At 36.5% G+C, this 13,977-nt stretch overlaps 1 protein-coding gene across 2 annotated transcripts in view; it reads left to right on the forward strand.

Annotated features, from left to right (window-relative positions):
* Positions 1 to 1,690: 1,690 nt before the first annotated feature.
* Positions 1,691 to 13,977, forward strand: part of LOC145664063 (kin of IRRE-like protein 3) — a 522,782-nt gene continuing 510,495 nt past the window's right edge. For both annotated transcript variants that reach the window (XM_081730403.1, XM_081730404.1), the window contains exon 1: positions 1,691 to 1,820. In XM_081730403.1, the coding sequence (XP_081586529.1) occupies positions 1,732 to 1,820 (89 nt within the window). In that variant the 5' untranslated portion in view covers positions 1,691 to 1,731. The remainder of the gene's footprint in view (positions 1,821 to 13,977) is intronic.

Here is a 13,977-nt window from a genome sequence, read left to right on the forward strand (position 1 = left end):
TGCAGAAACCACATGAACTCCTCCCGGGAATCGAACCATGGTCTTAGCACCAAAGACGCTTACGCTAATCATACAACCAAATCGAAGTTCTAGATTAACTTTGTTTTTGCTATTACTGGTAACTTTGCTCCCCTATTCATCTTTAATTTCTGAAAAATAATTAAATTTTAATGCTCTTATAGTCTAATGATGTGCTGTGTCTAATTCTGAGTGTGAATGACTAAATTAAGGAATTTTGAAATATTGATGCAATAATTTGACTCAAAGTTTCTGAAAACATGATAAGATACAGTCAAGCATATATTCAATAGAGAAGTAGTAAATACCTTGAACATTTAATTTCATCGTAATTTTGAATTTATATAGGTTTTTCTTTTTCTTCTTTTTTAAAAAGAATAATCTTTCTCTTTTAACTTCCAACAATGGTCATCAGTTCAGGAAAGCAGGAAGGAAATTCCACCCCTGAGCTTGGGAAACTATACTTCAATAAATTGCATACTAATATACCATAAAAAAAAAAACTTGAAACTCATATGTCGGTGGACTATCTTGCCTCCCTTGCTTATAAAGACCTGAAATTACGTTACTATTTCCAAAAATACCATAATTAGGTCGTCCAAAACGAAGTGTGTGTTTATTAGTGCCTATTGACAGCAATAGCATTGCTGATATGCTTAATTTCATTAGGAAAATAGAGCTTTTGCAATTCATCAGACATACTCGCGGGCAAATCTTACAAGTGTTTAACTGGAAGCTTTGTTTTCTTCTCTTAGAGGTGATTTTACAGGCTGCTCAGTAATTTATAAATGTTGTAATCCTTTCATAATTTTATTCTATATAAAACTACACTATATTTGAAATTGTCAAGAAAAATGCAGATTCCTTAAGATACGGTTATATCGAAAGTTTCCTATTTCGTTTTTTCCTTTTCCTCTTTCAATTTGATGGAAAAACTAAAACAAACACGTTGTTTTAAATGCAACCCGGTAATACAGCCTTGCTGGATCAAGGTTTATATCTCCTTTCTTTTTTTTAAAAAAAAATATCGTTTTTTTCTTTAGTGGACGATCATGTGAACACTGTGCATGATTGGCTATCACAGACAAAAAACGAATTTGCTTGCTCAGTGACATTTAGAAAAGGTTTATAGGTGGTGTTCTCTTTAGCGCAAAAATTCTGTTACTACCAGAACAGTATAAGACTTTGAACGGTTTTGTTGCCAACCCTGATTTACCTCTGATTGAGGAAAATTGATTGTTAACCTTGTAATAAAAATACCACACTGTAAAGGATAACGGGTTTTTTTCGCATTAGGAAAATTGAAAAGGAAAGAAGGAAATAGGAAAAATTTCGGCATAACCGTATCTTAAGTGTTACATTCAAATGTCCAAGGTTCCTTTTTGACTTGCATAGATAAAACAATGCACAGAGTAAAACACATTGCATTATGCACGATGCACAGAGTAAAACAAATATTCAAGAATTGTATTACTTGACAACATTTCATAAACAAGGAAAATGAGACTTAAATATTTGAACAAAGATTTTTTTTCTCATTTCATGTAGTTTTTATTAAATGAATTTCTATTTGCGTAATCTTTTTCCGAACACACTATATACCTAGATACTTTATTTGCAAATATGCAACTATTTCTGTTTTTATAACATTATTTTCTGTTACTTTCAGTGACAACAGTCCGTGTGGATGCCGTAGTGGGTCGTAGTGCCGACATGCCTTGTGATATCACGCCACTCCTTCGAGGAGACAAGGTCTACATGGTTCTTTGGTTCAGGGAGTCTGCCGGGAAACCACTTTACAGGTAAGTTGATGCACGAAGTATAATAATACGATTAATGTCTTGGGGATTTTATACTCAAGAATTTGATGCCTTTCTAGACTAATAGAATTCCATGAAAAAATGTGTTGTAGGAATAAAAAAAATTAAGAAAGTAAAGTACCTACTTGCTAATACAGTTACACCTTGGGATTTGAACTTAATCCATTCCAAAAACCCGGTTCGACAATTTGTCCCCATCCAGTACCGTGCCGTGTAAAATCAGCGCCCAGGGCGAGAGTAAACGACGGCGCCCCATATATATATTGCAAGTTATTTTTCCTATATTTTCCCCCTTTTTTCTCTCCCGAAATTTTGCGCCTCCTTACTTTGCGCCCGGGTCCGTCGCCCCGCTTGTCCTTCTCACGACACGATATTGTCACCACCAGAATAATAGAAACTGGTTTAATATGCTCGTGTATCCCATGGTTTCAAATCTTCAAACTGATTTTAGCGGAAAATCCAAAAGCTTGCAAGATTAAACATCTATGTTCTGTATTCTACTGATGACAATAGTTGTATACACAAAATGGCTTCAAGTGGCTATTCAACCATTGAAGTTTATATTGCTTCACGGTATGCACGATTCTTTTTTTTTTTTTTAAGTTATATCATTAAGATATAATAAATATATATTTTGAGTCTGTGTTAAAAGTTGAAATGTCCCGTTGGCGTACTTCAAAGGTAGACAGTGTCTCTGTTAGATGTGTCTTAGCCTAAAAATCCATGTAGTAACTGAAATCTAATTTTACATAATTTTATGCGAGTATACTCTATCTGAGAAAAAGTTTTTCTTAAAATTAAACCATCTTTAAGAAATAGATCACATCTCATATACACAGTGTATGTAACAGAAAAGATTTTCTTTGCAAGGGGACGAATTGAATATTCACATTTTTTTTCTCTTGAGAGAAAGAAATTTACAATAAGAATTGTCTTTTCATTACTAAAAAATTTCATTCTTTTTCTAATGATCAAGCAGTTTCACTCCCATTATTATTTTTAAAATAAATGTTCTATAAGGAAAATATTTCAATTAGAGGTGCACTTTTGAGAATTAGTGGCTAATGCGCGGTCTCGGGTTTAACTACCAATGATGGCTCTTACCTCAAACTAGAGACCTGCACGGGCCGAATTTTTCGGCCAGAGCCCAATCCAGCCCGAACGTACTTAGGCCCGGCCCAGCCCGGGCCCGAAAAGTTTTGGAGAATTTCGGCCCGAGCCCGGCCCGGCCCGATAAGTTTTTAAAAATTCTTGGCCCAAGCCCGGCCCGGCCCCGATAAATTTTAAAAGTTTTTGGCTCGACCCCGGCCCGATAAATTAAAAAAAAATAGCTGGAGCCCGAATCCTTCTCAAAATTTAGTACTAAATTTGACCTCTCTCAGAAACATTTTCTAAACTCTGGTACACAACCTGACGCTTGCCTCCCGAATGGCACCATTGCCTCCTAGAACTTTGCCTGTCATCGAGAGAACAAAAACTGCATTCCCTGTAACAAAAATCTAACTTAATTGATTTTTAGCATAAAGTGAAGATGGCAATATTGTTTAGCGACAGGCAAAACATTCCCACCCCTTCTTTTTATATTTTGAGTTCAGTGAAGGTCAAGGTCAGAGCTCAATTTACCGCATAATGCCTGCAATCCTCTATGGTGAAAGTGGAGCCGCTAAGCAACATAAACTGTAAATAGCTATTGCATTCTTTGTAACATTTTTCACGGACACACTTCTTCAACTTTTGGCTTTGTTCCAATTATTATTTTAACGAAAGTCAATAATTATTAAAGAATTGCAATTGATCGGCCCCAGCCCGCCCGACCTGAAGAAATAACAGTGTCGGCCCGCCCAAACCCGGCCCGGCCCAAAGAAATAACAGAGTCGGCCCGCCCAAGCCCGGCCCGTGCAGGTCTCTACCTCAAACTTAATTCCGAGTTAATACTTTCTGTACTAAGTTCGTAGGGGTACGGTGGCTCTATGGTAGAACGCTCATCTTTGGTGCAGGGGCCTCTCGTTTGATTCCCGTCCTAGGAAGTTTCTGGTGGACAACATTGTATCCGTTGATGTTTTCGGGATACTCTCGTTTCGTTCCACATTCTCATTCCACCAATTCTTCCATCGTAATACATTTACCTTGATATTCCGTTACCGTTAGCCTAAAGGAAATAATCGTGGGACTTTAAACTAAAAAAAAAATGCATTTCGTTTCAGTTTTCAAGACTAATGGTCAAGAAGAGACACAAAACTCTTACTAAAGAACCAACTGTTCTACACTCTTAGAAATTTAAAGTTGAAAGTATCCGCTAGTGATGCCCACGAGACAAGATGAGACAATATATCGCCTCGAAGAATCACTGTGTTAAAACTAGGGATGGGCATAACCGGTTTTTATAAAACCGAAACCCCAAAAAAACGACATTTCGGTTTTCTCCGAAACTGGTTTCGGTGAAAACCTTTCGAAAACACATAAAATTATTTCTGTGGAAATTGATTCGATTTCCGGACAATGAAACGCCATTCTGGTCAGAAATAGAACAAATTTTGGAAAAAAACCGAAATCGGTTTTGAAGAAAACCGAAACTGGATCAGGTGAAAAACCGAACCGGTTTTGGAGAAAAGCGATAACCGGTTTCGGAGAAAACCGAACCAGTTTTGAAGAAAACCAAAACCGGATTCGGAGAAAACCGATCCGGGTTTGAAGAAAACCGAAACCGGTTTCGGAGACAACTGAACCGGGTTTGAAGAAAACCGAAACTGGTTTCAGTGAAAAACCGAAACCGTATTTTTTGAAAATTTTCAGAAACCGGTTTCGTTTTTTCTAAAAACCGAAAAACCGGTTTTTGTGCCCACCACTAGTTAAAACCACAACTCTTCAGGAGAAGGAAAAAAAAACATTCCAAACTCGTTAAAATTTTGCCAAATACACGGAAACACTTGAAAAATGTAATAAATTTGGTTTTGCAAATATTATATTACTATTTCTGTGTTTCCTTAGCACATGTCAGTTTGTCTCTTTCGCCTTTATAATCACATAGAGGATTTGTATAAATTAATCAATACATACGTGATGAGAACCCGAAGTTTTTAATTTCAATCTGTTATTTTTTTTTATTGTTGTGGCGAAACAATTGAATATTCACTTATCACATTATATGGGACTCTACCTGACAGCTTTGTTTATTTGCACCTCATAACTCTTTTTCGACAAAAATGTCACATAGCGGTTCTTCGAGGCTCAGCGACGAATTTATATATATATATCGCCTCTTCTCGATTTTCGAAGGATTCTTTCTCCTTTCGTTTTTAACGAATTTTTGAACGAAAGTTATAACTTGATTTCTCTCCTTAATATCACTGAGAAGTAACTAGAGTTCTTCCGCGTCACGAGACGTTCGTATACGGTGTGATATAACAATATTTTAACCATATAGAGTATTGGGATATACGTGGTCCTGCGTATCTTTAAACTTTGATAAATGGTCTTCATTATGTTCGTACAATTACTCCATCACTTTAAAGGATTTTATACTATGAATTAGGTAACTAAAACAATGTTTGAGATTTTAAACTTTGGGTGAACTAGTGTTGTAGACTCGTGAAATTTTTAGCTTTAACCCTATACTTGTCTCGAAAATGAGACGAGATTTATTATTTTTCTAGTCTTATCTCGAATTTTAAAAAACGGTACTTCCTCATCTCGAAATGTCTTGTCTTGTAAAATTTCTAGACTTGTCTCGTTACTAGTCTTGAAAATAAGTCGAGAATTGTCACATTTCTTGTCTCGTCTCATTTTTTTAAAGAAGGTTTTTCCTCGTCTCGAAATGATTTGTCACGTCAAATTTCTAGTCTCATCTCCAAAATGAGACGAGAGTTCTCATGTTTCTGGTCTCGTCTCGAATTTTAAAAAGATACTTCCTCGTCTTGAAATGTCTCGTCATGAGAAATTTCTAATCTCGCCTCGAAATGAGACGAGAATTATCTTGTTTCTTGTCTCGAATTTAAAAAGGTATTTGCTCGTCTCGAAATGTCTCGTCTCGTAGAAATTTCTAGTCTCGTCTTGACACTCATCTCGGAAATGTTTCTCGTCTTGTCTCGGAATGTCTTTTCTCGTGGATACATATTTCCGGATAGTCTAGTGACTAGTGTCTTAGTATCGATTCCCGTTTGAGAATATGAAAAGCATTGCAGTCTTTCGGATCGCTCTTTAGAGTGTATGTTTTCGTTTCGTATGGTTTCAGTACTGAAAAGGGAAGATAAACTTCTATAATCAAACAAAAATGAACGCGTGCTAATCATAGACCTGTAACAGTATAACAGCTTCGCCCATATTAAAAAAAAAATCTTTTTTAATCTCTAATTAGAATTTTAAGCTTTAAAAAAATATATAATTAGATGTGACCGCTAGCAGGGACGTAGAATATATTTGTATTTCCAATTTTATTACGGCTTTACATTCTGTCGATACTGTTATTAATTAGTGAAGTTTTGGAATATATATTAAAATACTATTTTCCAATTTGAGATTTGAGAGACTGTGGTATCATAAAGGAGGTCTATTCATCAATACACATTTAATATACATATAAATTCACAAAGGCTCTATAACGTATTTACAGTCCCGCTCCTCCCCAATTAAAACGAACAAATGATTTTGTTAAAAAAAATTTCAAGCGATTATGGACATTAATTCCTATGTACAAATAAAGGAAAAGAAAAATAAACAAAATTATCATGACTCATTTATCTGCTTTAGATTTCCAGACATTTAGAAAATCGGCATTTATTTTCGCGTTTCTAAATAACTGCAAACGGAAAGCTACTAGGTGACTCATGATAACGGTATCTTATGCCAAATAACATCATCTAGGGAGGTCTTGATCCACTTTTCGATTATGTTTTTATCTATTTGAAGATATCACATAATTACTGTAAAATTAGCGGTATTTTAATTTCACAGTGATAGGGACTCTTAATATTGCAGAGATTTCCGTTTAAATTGTTCAGTGATACTCACTGCACTGAATTAAAATTAGTCAATAATGAGGGAAATATTCTATGTCGCACCCCTTTTTAAAGCAGGATTGGCAGTAATTTTCATTATAAAAATCGATTTTGATACAAGATTGATGCCTTTTTTTTAGGTGGGGGACGTGTGTCGAAATCAGTCAATGAGGAAATGAATTTAACGACTCTTGATTTTAAATATAAACATGTTCCACTTTACTTTCGTAAAAGTACACCGACTCTGATTGGACGTTCCAATGCGAGAAGAAGACCAGAGACACGCCAGCAAAATGTGTCAACTGTAAAGGTGCTCATCCTGATAATTATAGTGGATGTCCGCGAATATAACGAATTTTACAAGCAAAAAGGAAAACAACATCAGCAAGCACAATCTCACATTCAGCACCTCTTCAAGACACCATAGCTACATTCACTTCAAGACCTTGCCTACATCAAGGGCGCAGATTTTTCTGTAAATTTGCGGGGGGGGGGGGGGGGACATTCAGATGCAGAAGGCATATATAAGGATTTTAAGACAAATTACATTCAAATTATGTCAAATATTGTATATTCTTAAATACAATAAGGGGGACCCACATGAGCCCCAGGATCGGCACCCATGGCCTATATATCACTCATTATTGCAGCTTCAACATCGAAGACGTCTTCTGATGATAACTCATCCCCTGAAGACATCATGCAAACTATTAAAGAACTTCTTCAACTTCTGAAGGATTTAAAACTGACCAACATAGTGCACACGTTACGCACCTACATGTCAAAGCTGAAAGTCATCTCAGATTTGCTCAGCAAATTTTCTATCCTCAGGATTTCTTCTCTGAACTATTACCGTAGAGTCAAGAAGCATTTTCAGCACATCGGCACTTCAGCGCTTCATTGGGTGTTGTAGGAAGAATTTTCTTGTTTTATTTTGTATTGTTCTGTATTTTTGTATAGTAGACAGTCAAACACATCAATAAATAAATAAATAAATCCTGTTACCCATCTTCAAGTGAAGCTATAAATAAATGAATACTCATGGTCCCAAGAAAAGGCGTTACGTTCCGCGGCCTGTACATCTTCAGATGGGAATGAAATTGCACATTTAAAAAATCCGATTTTTATGAAACATAGTGAAATTGCTAAATGATGAGAAGATGAAACTAAATAAATTAATTAATACATAAATAATGTAAAAGATAGATCACTCGGATTTACATTGCACTGTATTTATCGATATATTCAACTAAAAAACTGAATATTTTTCCTGTTCCTTATCCACAGCACATTCTTCCCGACATATTGTCTGCATTTCATCTGTAACGAAAGGCAATACTTTATATATATATATATATATATATATTCTGCAATAACTCAACCGTTCGAATGGATTTTCCAAATCAAATCAAACTTGTTAGCTACTTTTCGTTTTTTATTTTTTCTAATTTTTTCCTTTGCCAAATTCTCTTGATTGTTTCCACTCTTCTTCCTTTTTTTTTACCTTTCCAAACATTCTTTTAGCTTTCCCTTTTCTCCCATTCCTAGCGGCACATTCTTTTCTCATTTCGCTTTGATTCTTTTCTTCTTCTTCTTCTTCCTTTCTTCTCCATTTTAGCTTTGTGGTTTATCTCTTTATCCGTTATCTCCACTTTGTTCCAACTGCTGACAATGATGAAGGAATTAGGTGAGATTTGGTTCGGGAGCCATCAACACAACGGAAAGTGATAAAGCCTCTTCGATGTTGTTGTTGGTGCTGGTGTTTTTCTTTTGTTTTTTTTCCTTTTCCTTCTCTCTCTACTAAGACTGAAGAAAGGAAAAAAAAAAAAAAAAAAAAGAGAGAACGCTTCCTGGTTGTCGGTTGGGATCAGCTACCACCAAAACTAGCCTGGCCATGTTAAGCTATTGGAAGGGATGTATGGGTATTGACGTTCTTTACTAGGTTTTTCTTTCTTCGAGAACCCAATCCAATTGGTTGCTTGGGATGCTAGAGGAATAGAAAAAAATAAGTAAAAAAAAAGAACAACAAAAGATGTTAGGGTCAAAGGGGCCAGGGAAATCTGGTTCCAGATTCTAGAACGACTTTTGTAAACTCGAGGGTTTCCATCTTGCTATTTTGTGGCTTTACTCGTTTACTTATTTTTTAAAAACATCAATTCAAATTGGTTGATCATGAGATATTTAAAGATATTTCGGATATTTAAAGATAATGTGCAACAAATGTATCATTGATAAATATCATTGTTTCCTAACAAATGGTAAATTTAATGAGAAACCAGTAGAAAATGCTCGAAAAACATTGCCAGAACGAATTTAAAAGAATTATTTTTTTTTCTCGAAATTTGAATGAAATTTCATATTAAATTTATTTGATTAAATTTAAAATAACTAATGACAAAATAATTATTGAATCAATAACTGGGATTGATCAACACGAATATCATCTCCCGAAATATGGCTCCTCAAATCTCCAGAAATCTGAAATTTTGGCTAATATCTGGGGACGGTGGCCAGTTGACCAGTAGTCACCAGTTACCATTTGATACCAAATGTTCACCATCCTCTTAGATATTGATCAACATCAATATCATCTCTCTCTGACTTACGGTTTCCGAGATAAGACTCCTTAAATCTCCTGAAATCGGAACTTTTATTTTTATCAATATCTCGGGAACGGTAAGAACGACGTGAAAAATTCCATTACTTCTTTGAGATAGTTTTTAATGTTTCATCGAATGCGGAGCTCAAAATTGAAAACTTCGCAAATAATACACACACAAACAAACAAAGGCAGACATAGATAATTTATTAAAAAGCTTTTTAAGTTGTTGAAAATATGTTAAATTGGAGCACTGGGTGAAATTAGTTTGTGCTTACAGAACTTCCTAACTAAGCATTCCGTGAATGGACATGGTTGGCGAATGTCGCAAATATAAAATGAAATAAACTGATTTTTTTTTTAAATTTTGTGTTAACGATTATGCCAGTTACGCTAAAGGAGACGGTGATGATAAGAAATGAATGAAATGGTGGAATGAAAAAAGTGGAAGAAAACGGGAAAACCCTAAGAAGATCCACGCACACGTTGTTTGTCCAGCACAAAGCTCAATTGGCGCGAACTGGGATACACCCAAGGACCCCATGCACCAGAGATGAACACTCTGGTGAGAGACCGCGGCCCCGCATTTAACTAGTAATGAGTGGATGATTATAATTTCTGCTTCTGTAACCGGAGATCGATATCCCTTAACTTCAACAAATTCGTCAAATGTCTCAGAATACTTGATAGAGCTACTACTACTACTACTACTACTACTAGTAATAATAATAATAATAATAATAATAATAATAATAATAATAATAATAATAATAATATAATCTGCCTTCCTCCGGGAACCGAACTTCAGCCGACGTATATGGAAAACTTCAGTGTTAATCGGTTCGTGACATCCACAAGCATGCTTATGTCTGCTGGTTAGAAGTTAAAATATTATTTTGTTCTCATTTATTAGGCTTGTGTTATTTATTATTATTCTCGAAGGGGGATTACAGTTTGTTACACTGAGAAAAAAGTATATGGCGTACGTTAAAGCGAAGGTTACATGCGTAAATCCTGTAGTTTTTTTACTTAACGTACTACCCTATGTATAAAGGTAACCAAGAAAGTTCTCGGTTTTTCATCCACCACCTTCGAACACCGATATGTCACCTAAGACGTATCTGGAAGATCAAAAATAGTCCCCATCAACATTGACAGTTCTCTGCCAACGTTATGGAAGGCCATGAAATCCATCGCGGTAGAACTTGGTGGACCGTGAAGCGAAGAATATATCAAGTGCAATTTTCACCTCTACTAGGGATTTGAATTGGCGTCCTCTAAGGTGATTGTCCAAGAAATGGAACAGCTGATAATTGGACGGTGCAGTGTCCAGGGAGTATGGCGGGACCAATAGTGTTTCCCATCCAAGGCGTAGAATGGTGTCCCGGCTCATCCTAGCCATGTGGAGCTTAGCGTTGTCATGTAACATGAGGTTGTCTTTGTGATTCAGAAGTATTGTCTCCAGCGTTTTGAATATTCCTTGAACATGGCTCAAGTGCTGACAGTACACATTCGCATTGATGCTCTGACCAGCTGATAGCCGATGTACGATGCCGCAAGCAGTCCACCAAACACACAAGAGGACCATATTCTAGTGCAGTGCTGGTTTTGGCAGTTCATGGGATGCAAACCAATGATGAAGGCACCGTGGAGCTTCTTACAGGAAGCACTTCTCATCACATGTCAACCCCCTGTCCAGAAATGGCTTCTTCCTCAGACGAGACAGCAAAGAAACACAGGTGTCTGCTCGCGTTGCCTTCTGGCCCGGAGTAAAATCATGTGGGACCCATCGACTCAACTTGTAGTGCTACTCACACTGAATTGTAGTCCCAGTTTCTTACATGTCTGGCCACTGTTCGCATCAATTGATGCCTGAAAATCTTCCTTTTGTACATATTTTGGTCTTTCGGCACGTGGTGCGACTTTGAGTGTTTCGTCACCGTCCTTAAACTTGTTAAACCAATGCTGCACTATCGGCGTAGTCACGACACCTCACCAAAGACCTGACATATCTTCCGCCCCACTGCAGCGGCGTTTGACCCCAGTTTGAACTCGTACAATATACACGCCCTTATGGCGCTCTGTGGAGGTCTCATGTTCACTCTGTCGTTACTCAAGTTCATGGTGTAACTGAACTGCCTCAACCAGGTAGTATGTTGAATATACCCACACCAACAACTTCCCTTTGCCTTATCTCCTTTCGCATTCAACTTACGGTGTCACTGCCAATTAAACACAGACCTCAAAAAAGCGACAGAACTTTCGTGGTTACCTTTATAACGTCCTGCAGCAAACGTACAACTGAAAACGTATGTTTTATACGTACTTTCTGTATAATGTTCCCAAAAAAGGAATTTTCCTTACGAAAGAAAAATCTCTATATAGGCGGTCAAGATCTCATATACAGATGGACGTATATAACATGTAGCTGACGTATGTCCCTATTCATATACGTATTTAATATAGTGGCGTATTTAGGGGGCTTCCGGGCTTAAGCCTCCCGAAATCTTACTTACTATAGTAAAGTATATGAAATATCTTGCAGAATTATCACATTTTCAGGCAAAGCCTCCCCGAAAAAAATCGTAAATACGCCACTGGACATTCTGCAACGGCATGATGTAGCATCTAACCGGGATAAGAGCAGTACGTAGGTAGTAGCATACGGATAACCATACGCTCTGCACAGATTTCCATACTAAACATATAGATTCCGTATATGTGTGCACTATAACGCTTTCCGCACAACGTATTTTTCTCAGTGTATCTTACGTACATAGACTGAATCGCTAAATCACTAGAACAATGATAGAGTAGTCATTTACTGTCCTCTATGACTGACTTTTCTTCAGAGATGATGGTTTCAGATCATTTATCAAAGGATGTCTCTAAATCAATAGAGCAGGGGCAGGGTAGCCACTTACTCTTCTGTATGACCGACTGTTGCTTTTGAATTAAAGTCTTGGGACTTTTATTAAATGTAAGTAGATTAAGACACAAAATCATTAGAGTGAGAATAGGATGGCCAGTTGTAGTAACCTGCAATTTTAATGGTAGAAAAACTGAAATTCCGAGGACATCAGTGAAGAGATAATAATTTTATTTATATTGCTCATAATATAAAATTAAGTTGCTTATTTCAATTAAATTTTTCTCTATTTCTTTATCTTTATTATTACTAAATGCAATTAGGATTTTGTCCATCTCAAATGGTTTCTCCAAACTTTTTTTGTTTACTACTAATATTTGCTATTTAATTTCGTTTTAGTCCTGATTCAACGTTTCCAAATCTATTTGTATCTTAAATATCTTATAGTTTGATACACGTAGTTACAGAAAGTAGATTTCAGTTGTACTACTGAAATGGTAACGGCTACATTTCAAGATAAATCCCCCACGTTGTAGTTCCATTCGGCGAAAGGCGCCTACATGCTCTTATTTTTTAGGTTTTTGTGTGTGTGCGTGTGTTTCATTTTCCTTGAAATCGGAAAAGGAGCTTATGCAATTAATAGATATATTTCCACCTAAATGCAGGTTCTGAGAAGGAAGTAGATTTTCTACATTAAGTACCAAACCGAATGGGAAAAATACAAATTGATTATTGAAATGATAAATTAGAATTAGCATTGAGTAAGTTTATAGGTATAACACGAGGAGAAAAAAATGCATTTCATGATATGCAATATTTTTGAACACCAGTCGGTCTCAAATACATTTTTCTTGTTGATTTTCTGGTTGTCGAAGTTGGTAGTCAAGTGTCTTGACACTAGTGTTTTCTTCGAATATTTTTTCAAGTCTTTATCTTCTTTACTTCCTTTCTTTCCCTTCCTTTTCCATTTTTCTCTTTACTTTGCAATTTATTTGTTTTCTGGTTGTTTAGTATGACAAGTATGAAAGGGGAAGATTCATTCTGTGATAGAGATATTTATTACATTCATTACAGATTAGAAGAGATTCGCCTTACGTTAACTTAGTTCGGTGATTGAAATGCATTTAGATCGAAACCCGGTACCTACTTGAATTTGTTGGAATGTGGAGGAGAGGTATAAATTACCAAGACATCAAGCATCTCCCTGTTTAATGTTTTTGTGTTGCATAAACATTAAGACATCCTTGACGTAGTGCTAACTTGTACTTGTTAGATAAAGGGAGGAAGGTGTAAAAATTTCTAAGGTACTAATTCTGCTTTATCAGATTAGGTGTTTTCTTGGTACGAACTTCATGTCTAGGTATTTTATACCAGAGGATACTTCTTGGGAGTTACACCGGCCATAAATCCCATTGAACAGGTACATGATGAGTGGCAGGACAGGACTGATTCCCCGACCGCCCTGGTGGCTAAGCGGTTAGTGGTCGCGACTTTGTCATGGAAAACCTGGCTTCGATTCCGGCGGGATCTCATGTGGTTCGGATCCCATCTTTAGGTGTAGGTCCACGTGTCATATAGCCTTGCTGCTGAAAGAGGATGGAATCTGCAAAGTAAAGCCAAAGCACTGTATTACTTTCAAATTTTAATGTTTGGCACCACCAATTGAACCTGGGATCA

The sequence above is a fragment of the Thermobia domestica genome, chromosome 11 (assembly GCF_964235325.1).
Source record: "Thermobia domestica chromosome 11, izTheDome1.hap1.1, whole genome shotgun sequence".
Classification (NCBI taxonomy): Eukaryota; Metazoa; Arthropoda; class Insecta; order Zygentoma; family Lepismatidae; genus Thermobia; species Thermobia domestica.